Below are 18,607 nucleotides of genomic sequence, written 5' to 3'. Positions count from 1 at the left end.
TGCAGTAAATGGTGATGCACAGGGTATAAGTAATAGCACAACAAAGGCCAGATTGGCTGGGCATGGTGGCTCACACCTGTAATCCCCACACTTTGGGAGGACAAGGTGGAAGGACTGCTTGAGCCCAGAAGTTCAAGACCTGCCTGGGCAGCACAGTGAGACCCCTATCTCTACAAAAAAATTTTTAAAAATTAGCCAGGTGTGGTGGTACATGCCTGTAGTCCCAGCTACTCCGGAGGCTGAGGCAAGAGGATCACTTGAACCTAGGACCTCAAGGCTGAAGTGAGCTATGATCTCCAGCCTGGATGACAGAGTGAGACCTTGCCTCTTAAAAAAAAAAGAACCGGGATTGATATGAGGAGGGAATGCTGTACAAAGGAGGAAGGCCTGGGTTGCACTTGATTAAGCATAAGAGAAAGATAAAGGGGGTAGGGGTGTTCCACACTGCGAGGATAAGGTGAATAAAAGCTCGAGGCAGCAGGGGGTATTCAGGGAAGTGTGAGAATCTCAGCTCAGCTAGATGAGGTAGTGGAAGGGCAGGTGGCTGGGAAAGAGGCAGGGTCTTACATGCCCCGCACAAAAGGAATTCAGACCTTCCCTGGCAGGTGAGGCACACCAGCTAAGTGTTTAAAGCATGGGTTTAAGCAGTTCTGGAAAGATACTCTAGCAGCAATGGAGAGTGTAGCCCAGAGGGAAGCAAGAGGCAGTGTGGCTACTATTCTAGCCCAGGGCTAGTTCCCCAGGGTACAGGGAGCACCTGAGGGAGAAGGCCCCAAGGAACCTGGGTTTCTGGGCCACTTGGAAGGTGATAGCACAAGTAACCAAACTAAGGTGGGAGCACGTGGACAGCACCAGGATTTCAGTTAGAAAATGAGAAAACCATGGCTCAGGCCCTGGTTCTGTCATCACCAACAAGCTGCATAAATCATTCAACTGCAACTGTCTCACCTGTCAAGTAAGGAAAACAATCTCATCTGAGGAAAACTAGAGTATATATGTTGCCAAGAATACAAAGGTGAGAAAGACATGAGCCCTCTCTTCAAATCCAAAAGGAAATAAAGGAAATTTATAATAAAACAAGGTGGCAAGTGCCATAAAATATGTTTTAAAAATAATTTATCACAAAAGTAATATATTCTTGCTGCAATAAAAGACACTTGGATAATAGAGTTAAAAAGATATAAAGTAGTATGGGAAATTAAAGAGATGATGGAGTAATTCATTATAAGAAAGTTTAAATGAGATAAACACAAGCTTTTTTAAAAGTAAGAAGCATTGACCGGGCATGGTGGCCCATGCCTGCAATCCCAGCACTTTGGGAGACCAAGGCGGATAGATCACTTAAGGGCAGGAGTTCGAGACCAGCCTGGCCAACATGGTGAAACCCCGTCTCTACTAAAAATACCAAAAATTAGCCAGGAGTGGTGGCATGCACCTGTAATCCTAGCTATTTGGGAGGCTGACGTACAAGAATCGCTTGAACCCGGGAGGCAGTGGTTGTGCTGTGAGCCGAGATTGTGCCACTGCACTCCAGCCTGCGTGACAGAGTGAGAAACTGTCTTTAAAAAAAAAAAAAAAAAAAAAAAAAAGCATGAATCATTAAAAAGTTCACATTGGCTCATCCCTACCAGAGCTCTGGCCTGTGTGTGTGCCCCTGGCCCCTCAGTGCTGCCCCGCTCCAAGGGTGGGGAGGGCCACCCATAACAAACATCTCCAACAAGGAGCTTTGTTTTTTTTTTTTTCCCCAAAGAAAATTATCCATGTAAAATGTTTTCTAAGAAATATGGATCCCGCCAATGAAGTAAACAAATTATTTGTAGCTTAATAACCCACTGGGTGTCTGAAAGGCAAATAGAGCACATTGTTGGTTGTGTTTGTTTGAAACAAATACTGAGCTATTCACAAAGCAAATAACCACTACATAAGTTTATGACAACCTGAGGCTTTCATGCCTATGAGAATTTCACTTCAATGTCAATATCACATTCAATAAATCATAGGACTTCAGGAAGAAGCAAGAATGCTGTCAAATACTATGATGAACAGGATTAAGTAACAATAATATCAAACTATTAGAAGAATAGGCAAAGGCTGTAAAGATAATTTGTCAAAGAAATATAGTTTATGGATAAAATACAAAAGCATATTCAATCTCACTAATACCCCCCAAAAATGCACACCAATCTAAACATTCATGAGGAATTGATTAAATACATTAGGGCATATCCATATGATAAACTAACACACTATTATTTAAAATTATGTTCTGAAAGTAAGTCACAGGGAAAATATCCAAAGTATAATTGAAAAGAAAAAACAAGATACAAAATACTTTAGATTCAATTTAGCAAAAAATTAGAGAAATATAAAGTAGATCATTAATAAAAAGAGATTTTCTCTAAGTGGTGAAATTGGAGATGATGACTTGCTTTCTATCTTTCCAAAATATTCCATACTAATATTTAGTAATTTTACAGTCAGAATAATCTTAACTATAAATACTATTATCTGATAATTCTCAGCTTCACGAGGGCAGGGACTAGGCCTGTGTTTGCTTATCTAACTAAGTGCTTAGCACACAGCATGTGCTCTATAATTATTTGTTGAATGGATCAATGATTGAACAAACGAAAGACCCACATACTCATTTAGAAAGTTCTGGCTGGGCACGGCAGCTCGCACCTGTAATGCCAGCATTTTGGGAGGCCGAGGCAGGCAGATCACAAGGTCGGAGTTCAAAACCAGGCTGATCAACATAGTGAAACCCCGCCTCTACTAAAAATACAAAAAATTAGTCGGGCGTGGTGGTGGGCGCCTGTAATCCCAGCTACTCTGGAGGCTGAGGCAGGAGAATCGCTTGAATCTGGGAGGCAGAGGTTGCAGTGAACCAAGATCGCACCACTGCACTCCAGCCCAGGAAACACTGCGAGACTCCATTTCAAAAAACAAAACACAAAAAAGTTCTGATATATTCTCACACTTTAACTTTTATTACATTTGCTTTATCCTCCTCTCTCAACAGGTATTTTCTTTTCTTTTCTTTTTAAGTCTCGCTCTGTCACCCAGGCTGGAGTGCGGTGGAGTGATCTCAGCTCACTGCAACCCCCACCTCCCGTGTTCAAGCGATTCTCCTGCCTCAGCCTCCCAAGTAGCTGGAATTACAGGCGACCGCCACCACACCCAGCTAATTTTTGTATTTTTAGTAGAGACGGGGGTTTCACCATGTTGGCCAGGCTGGTCTCAAACTCCTGATTCAAGTGATCCACCTGCTTAAGCCTCCTAATGTGCTGGGATTACAGGTGTGAGCCAAGGCACCTGGCCAGATATTTTCTTAATGGTTAAAATTAGCTCCTTATGAGAGTCCCTGAGTGTCAGGAAAAGGAAGTACAAAATCACAGAGCTCTTGTCTTGACCAACAAGGTCCAGATAAGCTCTGGTACTCTTTTATATCTGAGTCAGCAGTGCGCTCCAAATGGGGGATATGACATTACTGCATTATAAAAAATTCACATGAGCTATGAGTTCTTGACCATATAAGTAAGGTATTGTTAGAAGAGTCCTGAGAAGAGGGTTAAGGAGAAAAGAATTATTGAACCAAAACAAACAGTGAATGTACATCATAGAACATATTTTAAAAGAAAGATCAATTCTTAGAAGTCCAAATTTCAGAGATCAAAATAGAAGTTAAATTCCACTTTTGACTTCAGCCAAACAGAAGCCAAGCATCGTTCGTACGAGACAGAGACAAAGATAGAAAGAGCAAGAGAAACAAGAAAAAGGGGGAAAAACCGGCTTCTGATAGGCTAGAAAGAAAAGAGTATGTTATAATTTAAAAGAAATATATCCTTCTTCATTTAGGGTTTAGGAGAAAATATCTTTCTGACAGTGAATTTTAATTGATTTCCTTTTAGAATTTTCAGTTTTTTCAAGTAAATTCTATCTACCAAAATGGCAAGTTTCTGCTGTCAATATCAGAGACACCCATAACCACATAATTAAAAGAATTAGGTCAATTTTAGACTCAGTCATAGGACAAGTTTTAGAGGCTCACTTGAGTCTATTTCACTCAAGAAATTAAAGCTAAGCCTAGAAAACATTTGTCTTGGACAGACTAATTAAGAAATTAGTTTATATCCCTCATTAAAGTTTGTTAAAATGCAGGTCATTCCAGTATATTAGCAAATCTTTAATGATCTTTAACGATCTCCTAATATACGTGAAACCACTGAAGGCACTCAGGCCTTAATAACAACTTCCTGAAAACCTTAAATTTAAGCCAGTTACATTTCACTTTAAAGGTTATTATCACAACCTGATTCCCACAAAGAAAAACTATTATACATCTACATACATATAAAATTCAGTAGCAATTTCTGTAAGTATGACAGAATTCTCTTGAGACAAGAGGATGAAACAGACTCTGGCACAAAAACTGCTCCACTAAACACACATTAAACACTTGTGGTTTCAATTTCCCCAGTAATAAATCAGTATCATGCCCCAAAGAGGCGCCACATGTTTTCAAAGACTGAAATATAAGGCATTCTTAAAAAAGCATATTACTAATTGTGTGCACTGAATACTGAAAACCATTAAAAATAATGCTTCAGCATACCTGACAATTCTTGTTTTACGAATGAAAGCACAGCCAGGTAAACCTGGCAGTCAGCTATGATTATCTGCCTCTGAAGCCGATCAACCATAGAGGGGGCGGATTTTCGGACATCAACCTGTTTGGCAGAAAGAATGTCCACACTGATAAATCACACATAACAATGACAGTTCCCCCAAACAGTATCAGGTTATTGTACAAAATAATTTCACATAGGAATTGTGAAACCTGGCACTCAAAGCCAAGCCCAAATTTATCCTATGAGCCTGGCAGCTCCAAATTCCCATTAGTCTAACTTTGTTTTGTTTGTTTGAGCACTGTAACTCAAAGACAAAAATATTCTAAGTGATACAAGCTGAATTCATGGGAAATACGAAAAGCAACAAAAAACTTCGGAGTTTCACCTTTTTTAAAAACAAACAATATAAAGTCTTTCTTATCCAGAATAAAAATCATTAAAGGTACAATATATTCCTCAAAGTAGATAACCTGAAAAGTCAACTTTGCAGCCACCTGTCTTCAGGTAGGATAACATTAGGGGCATTCTTTTCGTGCCTGCAACTGAGATGTAAGGATCAGAAACTGATTACATTTCCATTAAGGAGAAAATATTCTGGAATTAAAAATTAGCTTTGAATAAATCACAAACTACTTGAAATATAACTCATATAAATACAAATATGCAAAAAGTCAAATCACTTTTTATAAAATGTTGGTCTTTATCATAATGTTTCTAAAATGAAGAATAGAACACTTCAGAATAGAACACTCTGCATTCTTAGTACAAAGTAAACTTGAATAAAATAAATAGCTTTAATATGCTATCACAATGACAGAAGTAATAATAGAATTTTTGCAAATATGTCAACAGTATACACAGTAGACAAGCCAGAATGATGTGTTTCCCTTTTTTCTAGATTTTAGCATAATCCATCGTGGTCACCGTTGTTTCAAACCTAGCCCCAGCACTCACTATTCTATTCACTTGGGAAAATGTCAAGATGCTTCTGTTTCCTCGTTTGTCATAAAATCTACTGTGCAGGATTGTTGGGAGGGCTAATGAGATACTGAATGTGAAAATGCTTTTTAAATTGCAAGGACTCATTACAAATCTTAATTATTAACACAGGTGCTAGACATGGTACTGGATACTGATGACAGACATGTAAATAAGCTTTCATTCTAATGACGAAATATAGACCATATTACTATGCACTGTGGAAAGCTCTCTGAAGGGTAAGGAGAGGGAACTATGGGAACCTGTAGGAGACACACTCAACAGGGCATGGAGCCTCAAGCAACAGTCTTTGAGGAAAAGGACACGTAGAAAGAACTAAAGAAGAGTAGGAACCAGGAAACGAGGGAGGAGAATGTTGCAGGCAGAGGAAACGTAAACGCCAAGTCAGCCACATTAAGAAGTCTGTACTTTATTATAATGGCAATGGCTGGTGAGAGGGGCCACCGAAAACCAAGCAAGCAACAAATTTGCATTTTAGTGACTATATTATGGTCAATGAATTAGAGCAGCATTCTCCAACCTTTTTGGCACCAGGGACCAGCTTCATGGAAGACAATTTTTCCATGGACTGGGTTGGAGGGGGTGGGAGGAGATGGGTTAATGGTTTCAGGATGAAACTGTTCCACCTCACGTCATCAGGCATTAGTTAGATTCTCATAAGGAGGGTGCACCCTAGATCCCTTGCATAGACAGTTCATACTCCTATGACAATCTCACGACACTGTTGATCTGACAGGAGGTGAAGCTCAGGTGGTAATGCTCACCTGCCCTGCAGCTCACCTCCTGCCCTGTGGCCTGGTTCCTAACAGCCCATAGACCAGTACTGGTCCATGGCCCAGAGGCTGGGGACCCCTACATTAAAGAACCGTGAGACTGGAGGCAGAAATACCCATGTGTCTTAGACAAGTGGGATAGTGTCTGACCTACAGAGATGGCAGTGAGGATGGAGAGTAGTCGATGAATTCAAGAGGTATTAAGAAAAAGAGTCAACAGCACTTGGTCATTGATTAGATGTTATAAAACGTTGGTCTTTATCATAATGTTTCTAAAATGAAGAATAGAACACTCCAGAATAGAACATTCTGCATTCTTAGTACAAAACAAACTTGAATAAGTTAAATAGCTTTCATATGCTACCACGATGACAGAAGAAATAATAGGATTTTTGCCAATATGTCAACAGTATACACAGCAGACACACCAGAATGATCTGTTTCCCTTTTTTCTAGATTTTAGCATGATCCATCGTGGTCACTGTTGTTCCAAATCTAGCCCCAGCACTCACTATTCTATTCACTTGAGAAAATGTCAAGATGCTTCTGTTTCCTCGTTTGTAATAACATCTACTGTGCAGGATGTGTCAGGCTGGAGAGAGAGGAAGCTAGGAAAACTCTGGCCCTCTGGAGCATCAGGAGGCGAGACACTTGGCCCATCAGTGGCTTTCTCATGGTGGACACCATAAACAAGAGCAGAGGTGAAACACTCTCCTATGGTGCTTCATAGGCAGGGCACGGGCATGCAGGAGCAGAAGACAGGTGGCTTCTGATGACTATATCCAACAGACTGATTTGTCAGTGATGTATGTGAGACCCTTGGGCACTCCAAGTAACATCAGGGCTAGGAGGGTGCCTCTCCAAAGCCTAGCACTTTTGCACTGAAATGGTGAGGGCAAAATCAGGAAAACTGGATTCTGATGGTATTATGACTATTTATAACCAAAGGCTGGTGAGGCCTGGGGAAAATTAGGTAAACAGCTGAATTCCAGAATTACACCAAAATGCAATTCTATTATTCATCAACTGCCATCGTATCCTATTTGAATTACATATAGGAAAACCTCATTAAAACAGCCCCTCCCACACGGCCCATTATGGAAGAAGATGATTCTAAGATATCAAAAGGACATGCACTGAATGGCTCTGGATGACTGAAAGCAGCTTCTGTTTTTATAAGAGATAACATTTTATATAACCAAAAACCATAAGAAACATTGTGGTTTTTCAGTCATATTCTAAATACTAACACCAAGCAAATGGCTTTTGTTCTAAATGAACAAAAGTGATATTCTAAATAAGTGGCACACAGTCCACAACCTAAAGCCGCAATACTTACGTTCTTCTTAATTTTATTCTTGATTGTTTCAATTACTCCAGCCTCTTCACTTTCACACAGTTTTTCTGTGGTTTTTAAGTCATCACATGCCAACTGCATTTTTTCTTCCTCAAATGTCATCATGGCATTCTTCCAAGAAAGAATGAATGAATGAATGAATTAGTATCTGAAAATTTAAGCCAATTTATTACAAGAAAACTCCAAATTAAAAAAACACTTAAATTATTTATTGCAAGCAAAAGAATCACAATGTTACAGCATAATCTGTTCATTCAAAGAAACTGTAATCTCAACATGAAATAAGACTATACCTCTATCACATCATCATGAAAAAAATACGGTAATAAATGTCCTTGACATTACTGTTCTACAATTTTTGTTGTTGCTGTTATTAAACACAGTAACAAAAATTCTCTCTGATTTCTGACTGGTCTGCTCAATTCAGTTTTTACAGTGGCGTCTGATGCAGAAGTTCATTCTACCCACATATGGATCCCTGGCTCCACCAACTACTGCACAGAAATGCTAATGAAACAACAGCTTGCAGGTACACTTGGAAAATCTTCAGTCTTTCCAGGGACTGCAATTCCAGTAGGTTCACTTATAAGGAATTCATTTAATATTGTCTATGTTTAAAAATTCCATGACAGCTTGTTTCCAGGCACCTGATCCTGGTGGACTTTTTCAAGCCACATTTAACGAAGTAGGGGAAATCTACTGAATCTCTGCTGAACACCTGTGACTTTTACACAGTAGAACTGAGGTTTCTGAGATGAATGGGCTTACAGGGGCAGAGACAGACTTGCTGCGGGATACCTGGTTCTTGGAAGGACCTGATGAACCTACTGTCTCTAGCTCCTCATTTCCTATCAAATTCCACCAGCTCCATCTTGGCCTTTCAGGCTTCCTCAGTATGGCTCTAACCTACTTTTCCATTCTAGCCAAACCTCGGCCCAGGCCTCCCTGCCACACTCTTCTTCCCAACCCTCCTCTCAAGCTGCTGAAATCTCAACCCTGCTGTGGCCTTGCTTCTCCTCCTCCTCCACCACCAGACTCAGCCAAGACCCTTTGGTTATATCTCATTTACAGCCCTTGTTATCACTTGGGTACTAATGTTACGACCGCCACCCAGTACCATTTTCCTTAGGGTTGGGAATAATGTATTCTTTCAAACAATAGCCGTTAACATTTTTGTTGCATTAACTGGCAATAAGAGGAAATAAATACCTTGAGTAAAAACTTCTCACTGGAAGCTGGCGTGGTACCTGTGGTTGAGCACTGCCAGGCTGTGACATGCCCATTTGCTGACTTCTTTCTCAATCTTGGATCTAAATGCTTTCTCTTTTTCAGTCCCTATCATGTCTTTTTTTTAACTGCTGTTACACAATTCTTTAATAGTCTTTTAAAAAAATTATGTGTTTGAAAGTAATTTGTGTGGTTATTACTGTTTCCGAAAAATTGAAGTATCCCATTTTCCACATTGCCCAATGTACTTTAAAACTAACTGCAATCTACTTCCTCAATTCCCAAATACTCATATTTGGAAATGTAATACAAACTGACAAATTTTAGCTCTGCTCATTTAACTTGACCTCTAGTCCACATTTACTCGATAATTTCAGAGCAAACCTTTATTACCCAAACCCAGACTTTTTTTCTACCTCGAATGCAGTTTTAATTATTGAAGGTCTTTCCATTACATTTTTATTCTAAAAAGGACTTTGGTTAAAATATAATACCCTATAAATAAGATGTAAGCATTTTATTTTTAAAATTGGGGAAGGCAGATTATTTCATAGGCATTGGGTAATAGGCAAAAACTTTATTTCAGTTTTAAACTCTAAAAGACTTTCTACAATAGTATATCTATACAACTGGTAGCCACTAACAGACATTACTTTATATAATTGTTTCCTTCATACCAATAGGTCTTAAGATATCAACTTACCAAAAAACTGACAAAGCTGGCTCCAAAACTCATTAGTGGGCTATGATTTCTGTTAAAAAAACACACACACACACACAAAATACAATTATTTTCATTGTAAAATTTTATTTTAAAAGCATTTGACATATCATGATTACCATATAATCCTTCTAATTGAATAAAAGAAGTTAAGGTCATCAAGCAGATTAAATTACCCTAATAAAGAAGTTAAAGAGGCAAGGTGGTTTACGGCTCTATCTGCCAGGATAGAATTTGCCTGATTCTTCAAAGCAAGGCAAACAAAAAGTCAAATTATAACAGACACTGCCTTAGTAAACTTTGTAACTGTGGCTGTTAAAGAGTTGACACAGTAAATATAAAGATAGTAGAAACAGGCCAGGTGCAGTGGCTCACGTCTGTAATCCCAGCACCTTGGGAGGCTGAGGCAGGCAGATTACCTGAGATTAGCAGTTGGAGACCAGCCTAGCCAACATGGCAAAACCCCATCTCTACTAAAAATACAAAAGTTAGCAGCAAGTGGTGGCGGGTGTCTGTAATCCCAGCTACTGGGGAGCCTGAGGCAGGGACAATTGCGTGAATCCAAGAGGTGGAGGTTGCACTGAGCCAAGATCACACCATTGCACTCCAGCCTGGGCGAGAGAGTGAGACTCTGTCTCAAAAAAAAAAAAAAAAAAGGTAGAAACAATCTGACAACTACAAAAACATGGACAAAGACAGTTATTATTCATTTTTAAAATAATCTTCTACAGTTACCAGTTAGATCATTTTTAAAATGCAAAACTTGTTACAAATGTTCAACACAGAAAATCAGTATAGTTTCTAGAGTAGATCAAAGAGTCTCTTCACCGAGTCAGACTTCACACACTTACTCATCAATCCCAGAACCTTAGGAATGCCTCGCTAAGAGTCAGCCATTCCCCCCTTGTAATCATCTGATTTTGTTGTAAGGCAAAAATGAAACCAAATCAATACCAATTTAAAGAATAAAAGAATATAAATGTTCTGCTTCAAAATCCAAAATAGTACAAAATCCAGATTTCTATAAATTGCACTAAAAGGAAAAGCTAGTTGTAATTACCTTCTTAAATGAAAATTGTTTTACTGATTTTTTATTATGCAAATACTATATGGTCACTATAAAAAGGGATGAAACAATTTATTCAATCTCTGACTATAAACACAGAATATATGCAAAGTGAGAGTATGTGTGGGTCTACAGGAAAGAGAAGGTGCACACTTACATGTGTGTGACTCTGTGTGTATACACACACATATGCCTAACGGACATCTTGTACATATGTTTTTGCAGGCAAGGCCAAAATATATTTTTGGGATAAAATGCTAGAGGTAGTGTTACTGAATTGAAGGGTACACACACTCCTTTTTCTCCTGGTACACTGTTTGTGTGTCAGAGAAAGAGAGTGTGTGTGAGATCCAGGACTCCATTTTACATTAACCTTCTGCTACCATTTTCTTTTTCATCTACTTAGTACCTACCTAAATTCTACAGTTAATAATAGTCTGCTTTTCCCATTTAATAGGTTACTTAAACCTACATGAAAAAAAGTGAGGGGGTCAATTCCCTTGTGAGGAATCCCTAACCAGTGCTCACACCCATGAACCTAGATCAAACGGCACACTCCTGTAGCATCTGTCATCCCCACAATCTGCCTCAAAATACACATTAGTTTTTCTCATTCCATAGCACTATATGGGCATAACAGTACGGGCTCCTACCCTACCCTACTATATATCATATCCACCTTACACACATAGCAGGTGTTCCACAAATCCGAGTCAGTGAAGGAAGGGATGACACAGAATTCTGCCTTTCAGGAACAGACACATCTCAATCAAGTGCTGAGTACTGCGGCTTTTCCCTCTTTTTCCCTTTCCCTGCTCACATATTAGCCACTTTGCCATTTGAAAAATGAAGGAAGCTGAAACTAGGGCCTACTGTTGCCACATCTGCTTCTTATTCTTGGCTAAAATTAGGTTTCTGAGAGCTGTGGCAATTAATTATTCATGGTACCTAACCTGGCCCTTTCGACTTCACCTACCATCTTATCATTTAAGTGGGGGGAAAAGAAACCATAGCAACAACGCATGGAAACCATTTTCCCTCCTTGAAGAACTGTCTGCATCCCCCACAGCACCCGGGTGCATCGGGCACGTGACAATGCACTGCAGGACGGGCGACTGTCCTCTCAGGCTGCACATCACTTGCTGTTAGAAGAGCTCGACCTAACATGGTTCACTTGGTCCTTGGTTTGTTTTCTTTTTAAACAGAGTCTCACTCTGTCACCCAGGCTGGAGTGCAATTGTGCAATCTTGGCTCACTGCAACCTCCGCCTCCCAGGTTCCAGCCATTCTCCTGCCTCAGCCTCCCGAGTAGCTGGGATTACAGGCAGCCACCACCATGCCCAGCTAATTAATTGTATTTTTAATACAGACGGGGTTTCACTATATTCAGCAGGCTGGTCTCGAGCTCCTTCCTCAAGTGATCCGCCCTCCTCGGCCTCCCAAAGTGCTGAGATTACTGGTGTGAGCCACCACACCCAACCCACGCTTTTTTTTTTTTTTTTTTTTTTTTTTTTACTTATTTCAAGTGATCCTAAGTTAACTTACTGCATCTGCATCCTAATCAATTGTGGACCATGCATGTGTCTCTACACAAAATGCATTCATTCCGGAGATCTGGAAATGTTCCCAAAGAGTACGAAGGTCATTGGTTCAAAACGGTGCTATGGAGGGGGAGGAAGAGGCTCCTAGCTCATTTCAATACTCCTCATATTTGGAACCAACAAAGACCAAACAAGAGGGGAGTGGGAATGCTATGTGAAGGCTGAGTATAAGCATTAGAACCCAAATACAAATCTTTCTAACTACCAAAAGATATTTAAAAAATGGGGTGAGTGAAATAAACCATAGTGAAAAACCTATTTTTTTTTAAAAAAAAAAAAGACTAAATATTTGCTGATATTGAAAAAACAATGGTAGGATAATCTATAACATTTTTTTCAAAATTGATACCTATAAGGTGAGGGAGGGGAATAGGGAAGAAGAAAAAAGGATGGAAATGAAGCTCCCTTTTATACATCTTGTTTTATAGATTTCATTTTGGAACCATGTAAAAATTATTCACAGTAATACTGAGTTAAATGTTAATAATGCAACCCCTAAAGTCAAAAGAAAGTGACTTAAATGTCCCTAAAAGCAAATCCAGTTGGTAACATAATACCAGAGCAGAACTAGTCCAAGAGACTTTACAACATAATAATGTGACAGTACATCCCTATTGTGAAATACCCTTAAAAACTGACCCCAAAATGTGGCCAAAAGAAAAACCGTAACTATTTTCGTAATCATATTCTTATTGGACAAGTAGGTACTGTTACGCTAAGGCTGCTGGGTCATCGTACGTGAGAAAGCCATCAGTTAAGTATGTCAGTGTTTGCTGGGACCCAGGACTTTGTGCATAGGAAAAAGGATGAAATAAACTTTTAAATCTTATAGTCCAGAATACAAACTGAAGAATAAAAGCAAACTCATTGAATTTTTTATCTTTAAAAGAATACGGCCAGGCGCAGTGGCTCACGCCTGTAATCCTAGCACTTTGGGAGGCTGAGGCGGGCGGATCACCTGAGGTCGGGAGTTCGAGACCAGCCTGGCTAACATGGTGAAACCCCATCTCTACTAAAAATACAAAAATTAGCTGGGCATGCCTATAATCCCAGCTACCCGGGAGGCTGAGGCAGGAGAATCACTGGAACCTGAGAGGCTAGCGAGCCGAGATCGTGCCACTGCACTTCAGCCTGGGCGACAGAGAGAGACTCCGTCGCAAAAAAAAAAAAAAAACAGAAATGCAAATCAAAACCACAATAAGGTACCATCTCACACCAGTCAGAATGGTTATTATTAAAAAGTCAAAAAACAACAGATGCTGGCAAGGTTGTGGAGAAAAAGGAACACTCTTAACACTGTTGGTGGGAGTATGAATTAGTTCAACCATTGTGGAAGACAGTGTGGCAATTCCTCAAAGACCTAGAGGCAGAAATACTATTTGATATGGTTTGGCTGTGTCCCCACCCAAATCTCACCTTGAATTGTAGCTCCCATAATTCCCAAGTGTTGTGGGAGGGAGCTGGTGGGAGATAATTGAATCATGGGGGGATGGTAGTGAATAAGCCTCATGAGATCTGATTGTTTTATAAGGCATTTCCCCTTTCACCTGGCTCTCATTCTCTCTTTGCCTGCTGCCATGCAGGACATGACTTTGCTCCTCCTCTGCCTTCTGATTGTGAGGCCTCTCCAGCCATGTGGAACTATGAGTTAATTAAACCTCTTTCCTTTATAAATTACCCAGTCTCAGTCTCGGGTATATCTTTATCAGCAGCGTGAAAACAAACTAATATACCATTCAACCCAGGAATCCTGTTGCTGGGTATACACCCAAAAAACTATAAATTGTTCTAAAGACACATGCACATGTATGTTCACTGCAGCACTATTCACAATAGCAAAGACATGGAATCGACCGAAATGCCCATCAATGATAGACCGAATAAAGAAAATGTGGTATATGTATACCATTGAATACTATGCAACCATAAAAAGGAACAAGATCATGTCCTTTGCAAGGACACAGATAGAGCTGGAGGCCATTATCCTTAGCAAACTCATGCAGGAACAGAAAACCAAACACCGAATGTTCTGACCTGTAAGTGGGAGCTAAGTGTTGAGAACATATGGACACGTAGAGGGGAACAACAGACACTGAGGCCTACTTGACAATGGAGGTTGGGAGGAGAGAGGGGACTGGAAAAAATAAAAAATTAGTACTAGGCTTAATACCTGCGTGATGAAATAATCTGTATAACAAATCTCCATGACACAAGTCTATCCATGTAACAAACCTGCACATGTATCTCTGAACTTAAAAGTTTTTTTAAAAAGTAAACAAATTTATATGGAAAAGTAAATAATTTAGAATAGCCAAATCAAATCTGAAGAACAGCAACAAAGCTAGATGCTTACTTGAACAGACATCAAGACAATTAAAATTAAGAATTTCTTTTCAGTCATAAGAGATTGGAAAAAGCAAACCACAGACTGGGAGAAGATATTTGCAATACACATATCCAACTAAGAGCTCATCTTCAGGATACATTAAAAACTTCCAGGAATCAGTAAAAGACTGAAAACTTCCTAAAAAGATGGCCAAAATCTTAAATAGGCACTTCACAAATGAGGGTATCCAAAAGTCAGTAAACATATTAAAAAGTGCTGAAAATCATTAGTTATCAGGGAAATCCAAATTAAAACCAAAATGAGATACCACTATACTCATCAGGTTGTCAGGAAGGACTGACAATATCAAGCATTAGTGAGATGTGGAGCAACTAGTATTCTCCTACTTCGTTTATTGGTGTCTATTAAATCTAAACATATGCCTACCCTAGTAACTTTTTTTATTATGAACTTGATAATTTTATTATTTATTCTAATGATTTTTTTTTTTTTTGAGACAGAGTCTCGCTCTGACACCCAGGCTGCAGTGCAGTGGTCGGCTCACTGCAGCCTCCGCCTCCTGGGTTCAAGTGATTCCTGTGTCTCAGCCTCCCGAGTAGCTGGCACCTCAGGTTCATGCCACCACACCCGGCTAATTTTTGTATTTTTAGTAGAGATGGGGTTTCACCATGTCGACCATGCTGGTCTCAAACGCCAGACTTCAAGTGATCCACCTGCCTCTGCCTCCCAAAATGCTGGGATTACAGGCGTGAGCTATTGCGTCCAGCCTCTAATGAATTTAACAGTGGTTTAATTTTATGCACATATAGCTGTCATTAATTTTTTTAATTTTAGGTTCAGTGGTACATGTAAAGGTTTGCTGTATAGGTAAATTGTGTGTCACAGATGTTTGGTATACAAATGATTTCATCACCCAGGTAATAAGCATAGTACACAATAGGTAGTTTTTCAGTCCTCACCCTCTTCCTACCCTCCACCCTCAAGTAGACCCTGCTGTCTGTTGGTCCCTTCTTTGTGTTCAAGTGTACTCAGTGTTTAGCTCCCACTTATAAGTGAGGACATGGAGTACTTGGTTTTCTGTTCCTGCATTGGTTTGCTTACGCTAATGGCCTCCAGCCCCATCCATGTTCCTGCAAAGGACATGATCTCATTCTTTTTATGGCTGCATAGTATTCCACAGTTTATGTACCACATTTTCTTTATCCAGTCTCCAACTGATGGATATTTAGGTTGATTCTATGTCTTTGCTATTGTGAATAGTGCTGCAATGAACATACACATGCATGTGCCTTTATGGCAGAACAACTCATATTCATTAGGGTATATACCCAATCATGGGATTACTGGGTAAACCAGTAATTTTCACAACAGAAATGAATGATTATGCTCCCCCAAAAGACACATACACCATGTTAATAGCAGTGTTATTCATACTAGCCTCAAAGTGGAAACAATTCAAGCATCCATCACGGTAGAACAGATCTAGTATTGCAGCATATTCACTCAATGCAATAACATGAATTAATCTCATAAGCAATAACGTTGAGTGAAAGAAGCTAGACACAAAAGAGTATATCCTAGATGAGTCCATGTATATGAAATCCAAAACCACTATTCTGACTTCTAATGATGACTTCTAATGTTCTAGTCTGAACAGTGGCTACCTCTGGGGGAATATCAATTTAAGAAGGAGCCCAAAGGAGGGCACTGCAGTGTTGAAAATGCCTGATAACTTTACCTGGATAGTAGTTACATTGATGTTTACACTGTGAAAGTTCTTTACTGTATGTAAGTTTTTCCTTATGACGAAGAGAAAAATATTAAAAAGAAAAACAATCAGATAAATGATCACTGATGACTATTTGATTATATTAATAAATTAGTATTCTTTTTTTCGGTGTGCAATGGTACTGTGGCTATATTTTAAAGGATTTTCTACTTTTTAGAGGGATATACGAAAGTAATTACAGATAAAATGATACATTGACTGGGATTTGTTACAAAATAATTTGGGGCAAAGAGATTAAAAGGGAACAGAAGATAGATAAAGCAAGACTGGCCCTGACTTGATAATTATTGAAGCTGAGTGACAAGAATATCAGAATTCATTAAATGATTCTATGTACTTTTCAAGATGTATAAAATTTTCCAAAATAAAAAGTTAAAAAACAAGGCCAGGCATGATGGCTCACACCTATAATCCTGGCACTTTGGGAGGCTGAGGCAGGAGGATTGCTTGAGACTAGGAGTTCCAAACCAGCCTGGGCAACATAGTGAGACCCTGTCTCTAAAAAAAAAATTACAGAACAAACATACATATGTTCTGCAAAAGATAAGGTGTCTTCTGGAATCCTTTCATGAAAGGGCCTCTTATGTTCACTGCATTTGCTTTTTTAAAATGAACCATCAGTAATAAAACGGCTCTAAAATTTTCTCTCTGTATGAGTCACAACAGGTAGAAAACCTGTTGTGAATGAAAGGAAGCAACTGATCCTCATTCTGATATTCGCCAACATTGCCTTGGAAATTTTTTTTAAGGTCTCTCCAAGATATTAAAAATTGGACTGATGAAGATTTTATTTCCTGAAACACAGTGGAAGAGAATGTATATATTTGATTCTCAAAGGAACATTTCTCACTTAGGTAAGCAGGCATCACTACTGTAAAACAGTCCCTAACTGAGTATGTTTCTTTAAATGCAATTTTACTGCCCAAAGTAGTGAATAGCTGGAATTTTTTTGTCTTCCATTTTTCTGAAAATGTTCTAAACTTATTTAATGTTTAGTTCTTAGAATTTTCCAAAATACTTTTCTCCCCTTCAAATGTGTGGGGGGTTTCGACTCCTGGGGATTATAAACGAAGCACGGGGCCACCTGAATCTAATCAGCCCACAGCTGTCATCCACATCTTTCACTGCAGCCCTGAGACCTGAGATCTGAGGGTTGAAGAAAAAACTGCATGTACTCACCCCTGCTGCTCTTAATGGAAGCTCTGCTTTTCTGGGACTCATGCTGTTTAAAAATCACAGACCCAGGGGGCCACTGGAGTTAACTGTGTACAATTAGCAAAAAGGACAACACTGAATGCTTCTCTAATGCCTCACACCTCGCCTTCAGAAACACAATTTTTGCCAAAAGGATAAGTGATATCCTCTGCTCTGCTTGTTATCATCAAAAATGGGTTTTAAGAAGACAAAGTGGTTTGGTATTTCATCTTTCCTTCCGAAAGAAAAGTAAAACAATGCCAAGAAAAGAAAACTACATGCATGAAGCTGTTTGTTGCAACATTATCCAGAACAGAGAAAAACTGGGTTTTAATAGACCATTGGAAAAAAGCTTTATGACAGTGCATTTAGCAACAATTTCTTGGATATGACACCAAAAGCACAGGTAATAAAAGTATATAAATTGAACTACATCAAAATTTAAATCTTCTGTGCCTCACAGAACACAATCAGCAGAGTGAAAAGGCAACCAAACTATGGAACTGGAGAAAATATTTGCAAATCATATATCTGATAAGGTGTTAATATCCAGAATATATAGAGCTCCTACAACTCAGCAACAACAAAAAACGAACAATCTAATTAAAAACTGGGGAAAGAACTTGAACAGACATTTCTCCAAAGAAGACACACAAATGGCTATATAAGCACATGAACAGAAGCTCAACATCACTAATCACTAGGGAAATGCAAATCAAAGCCACAATGAGACACCACCTCACACCCACTAGGATAGCTACTATCAAAAATAAAACAAAATAAGTGTTAGAAAGGATGTGGAGAAACTGGAACTTTTGCATACCGTTGGTGGGAGTATAAGGTGGTGCAGCCACTATGGAAAACTATAGGCAGTTTCTGAAAAAACAGAATTACCATATGATC

General features: G+C 39.2%; 1 protein-coding gene across 1 annotated transcript in view; it reads right to left on the bottom strand.

Annotated features, from left to right (window-relative positions):
- TTC39C (tetratricopeptide repeat domain 39C) overlaps positions 1-18,607 on the bottom strand; it is a 121,718-nt gene that overhangs the window by 62,167 nt on the left and 40,944 nt on the right. Inside the window, 3 exon segments of the mRNA XM_019013896.4 lie at positions 4,616-4,730; positions 7,743-7,871; positions 9,691-9,739. Of these exon segments, the coding sequence (XP_018869441.2) occupies positions 4,616-4,730; positions 7,743-7,871; positions 9,691-9,739 (293 nt within the window).

This window comes from Gorilla gorilla, chromosome 17 (assembly GCF_029281585.2).
Source record: "Gorilla gorilla gorilla isolate KB3781 chromosome 17, NHGRI_mGorGor1-v2.1_pri, whole genome shotgun sequence".
In the NCBI taxonomy this organism is placed as follows: domain Eukaryota; kingdom Metazoa; phylum Chordata; class Mammalia; order Primates; family Hominidae; genus Gorilla; species Gorilla gorilla.
The sequence above is the reverse complement of the archived record's forward strand: the minus strand, read 5'-3'. Positions and strand labels throughout refer to the sequence as shown.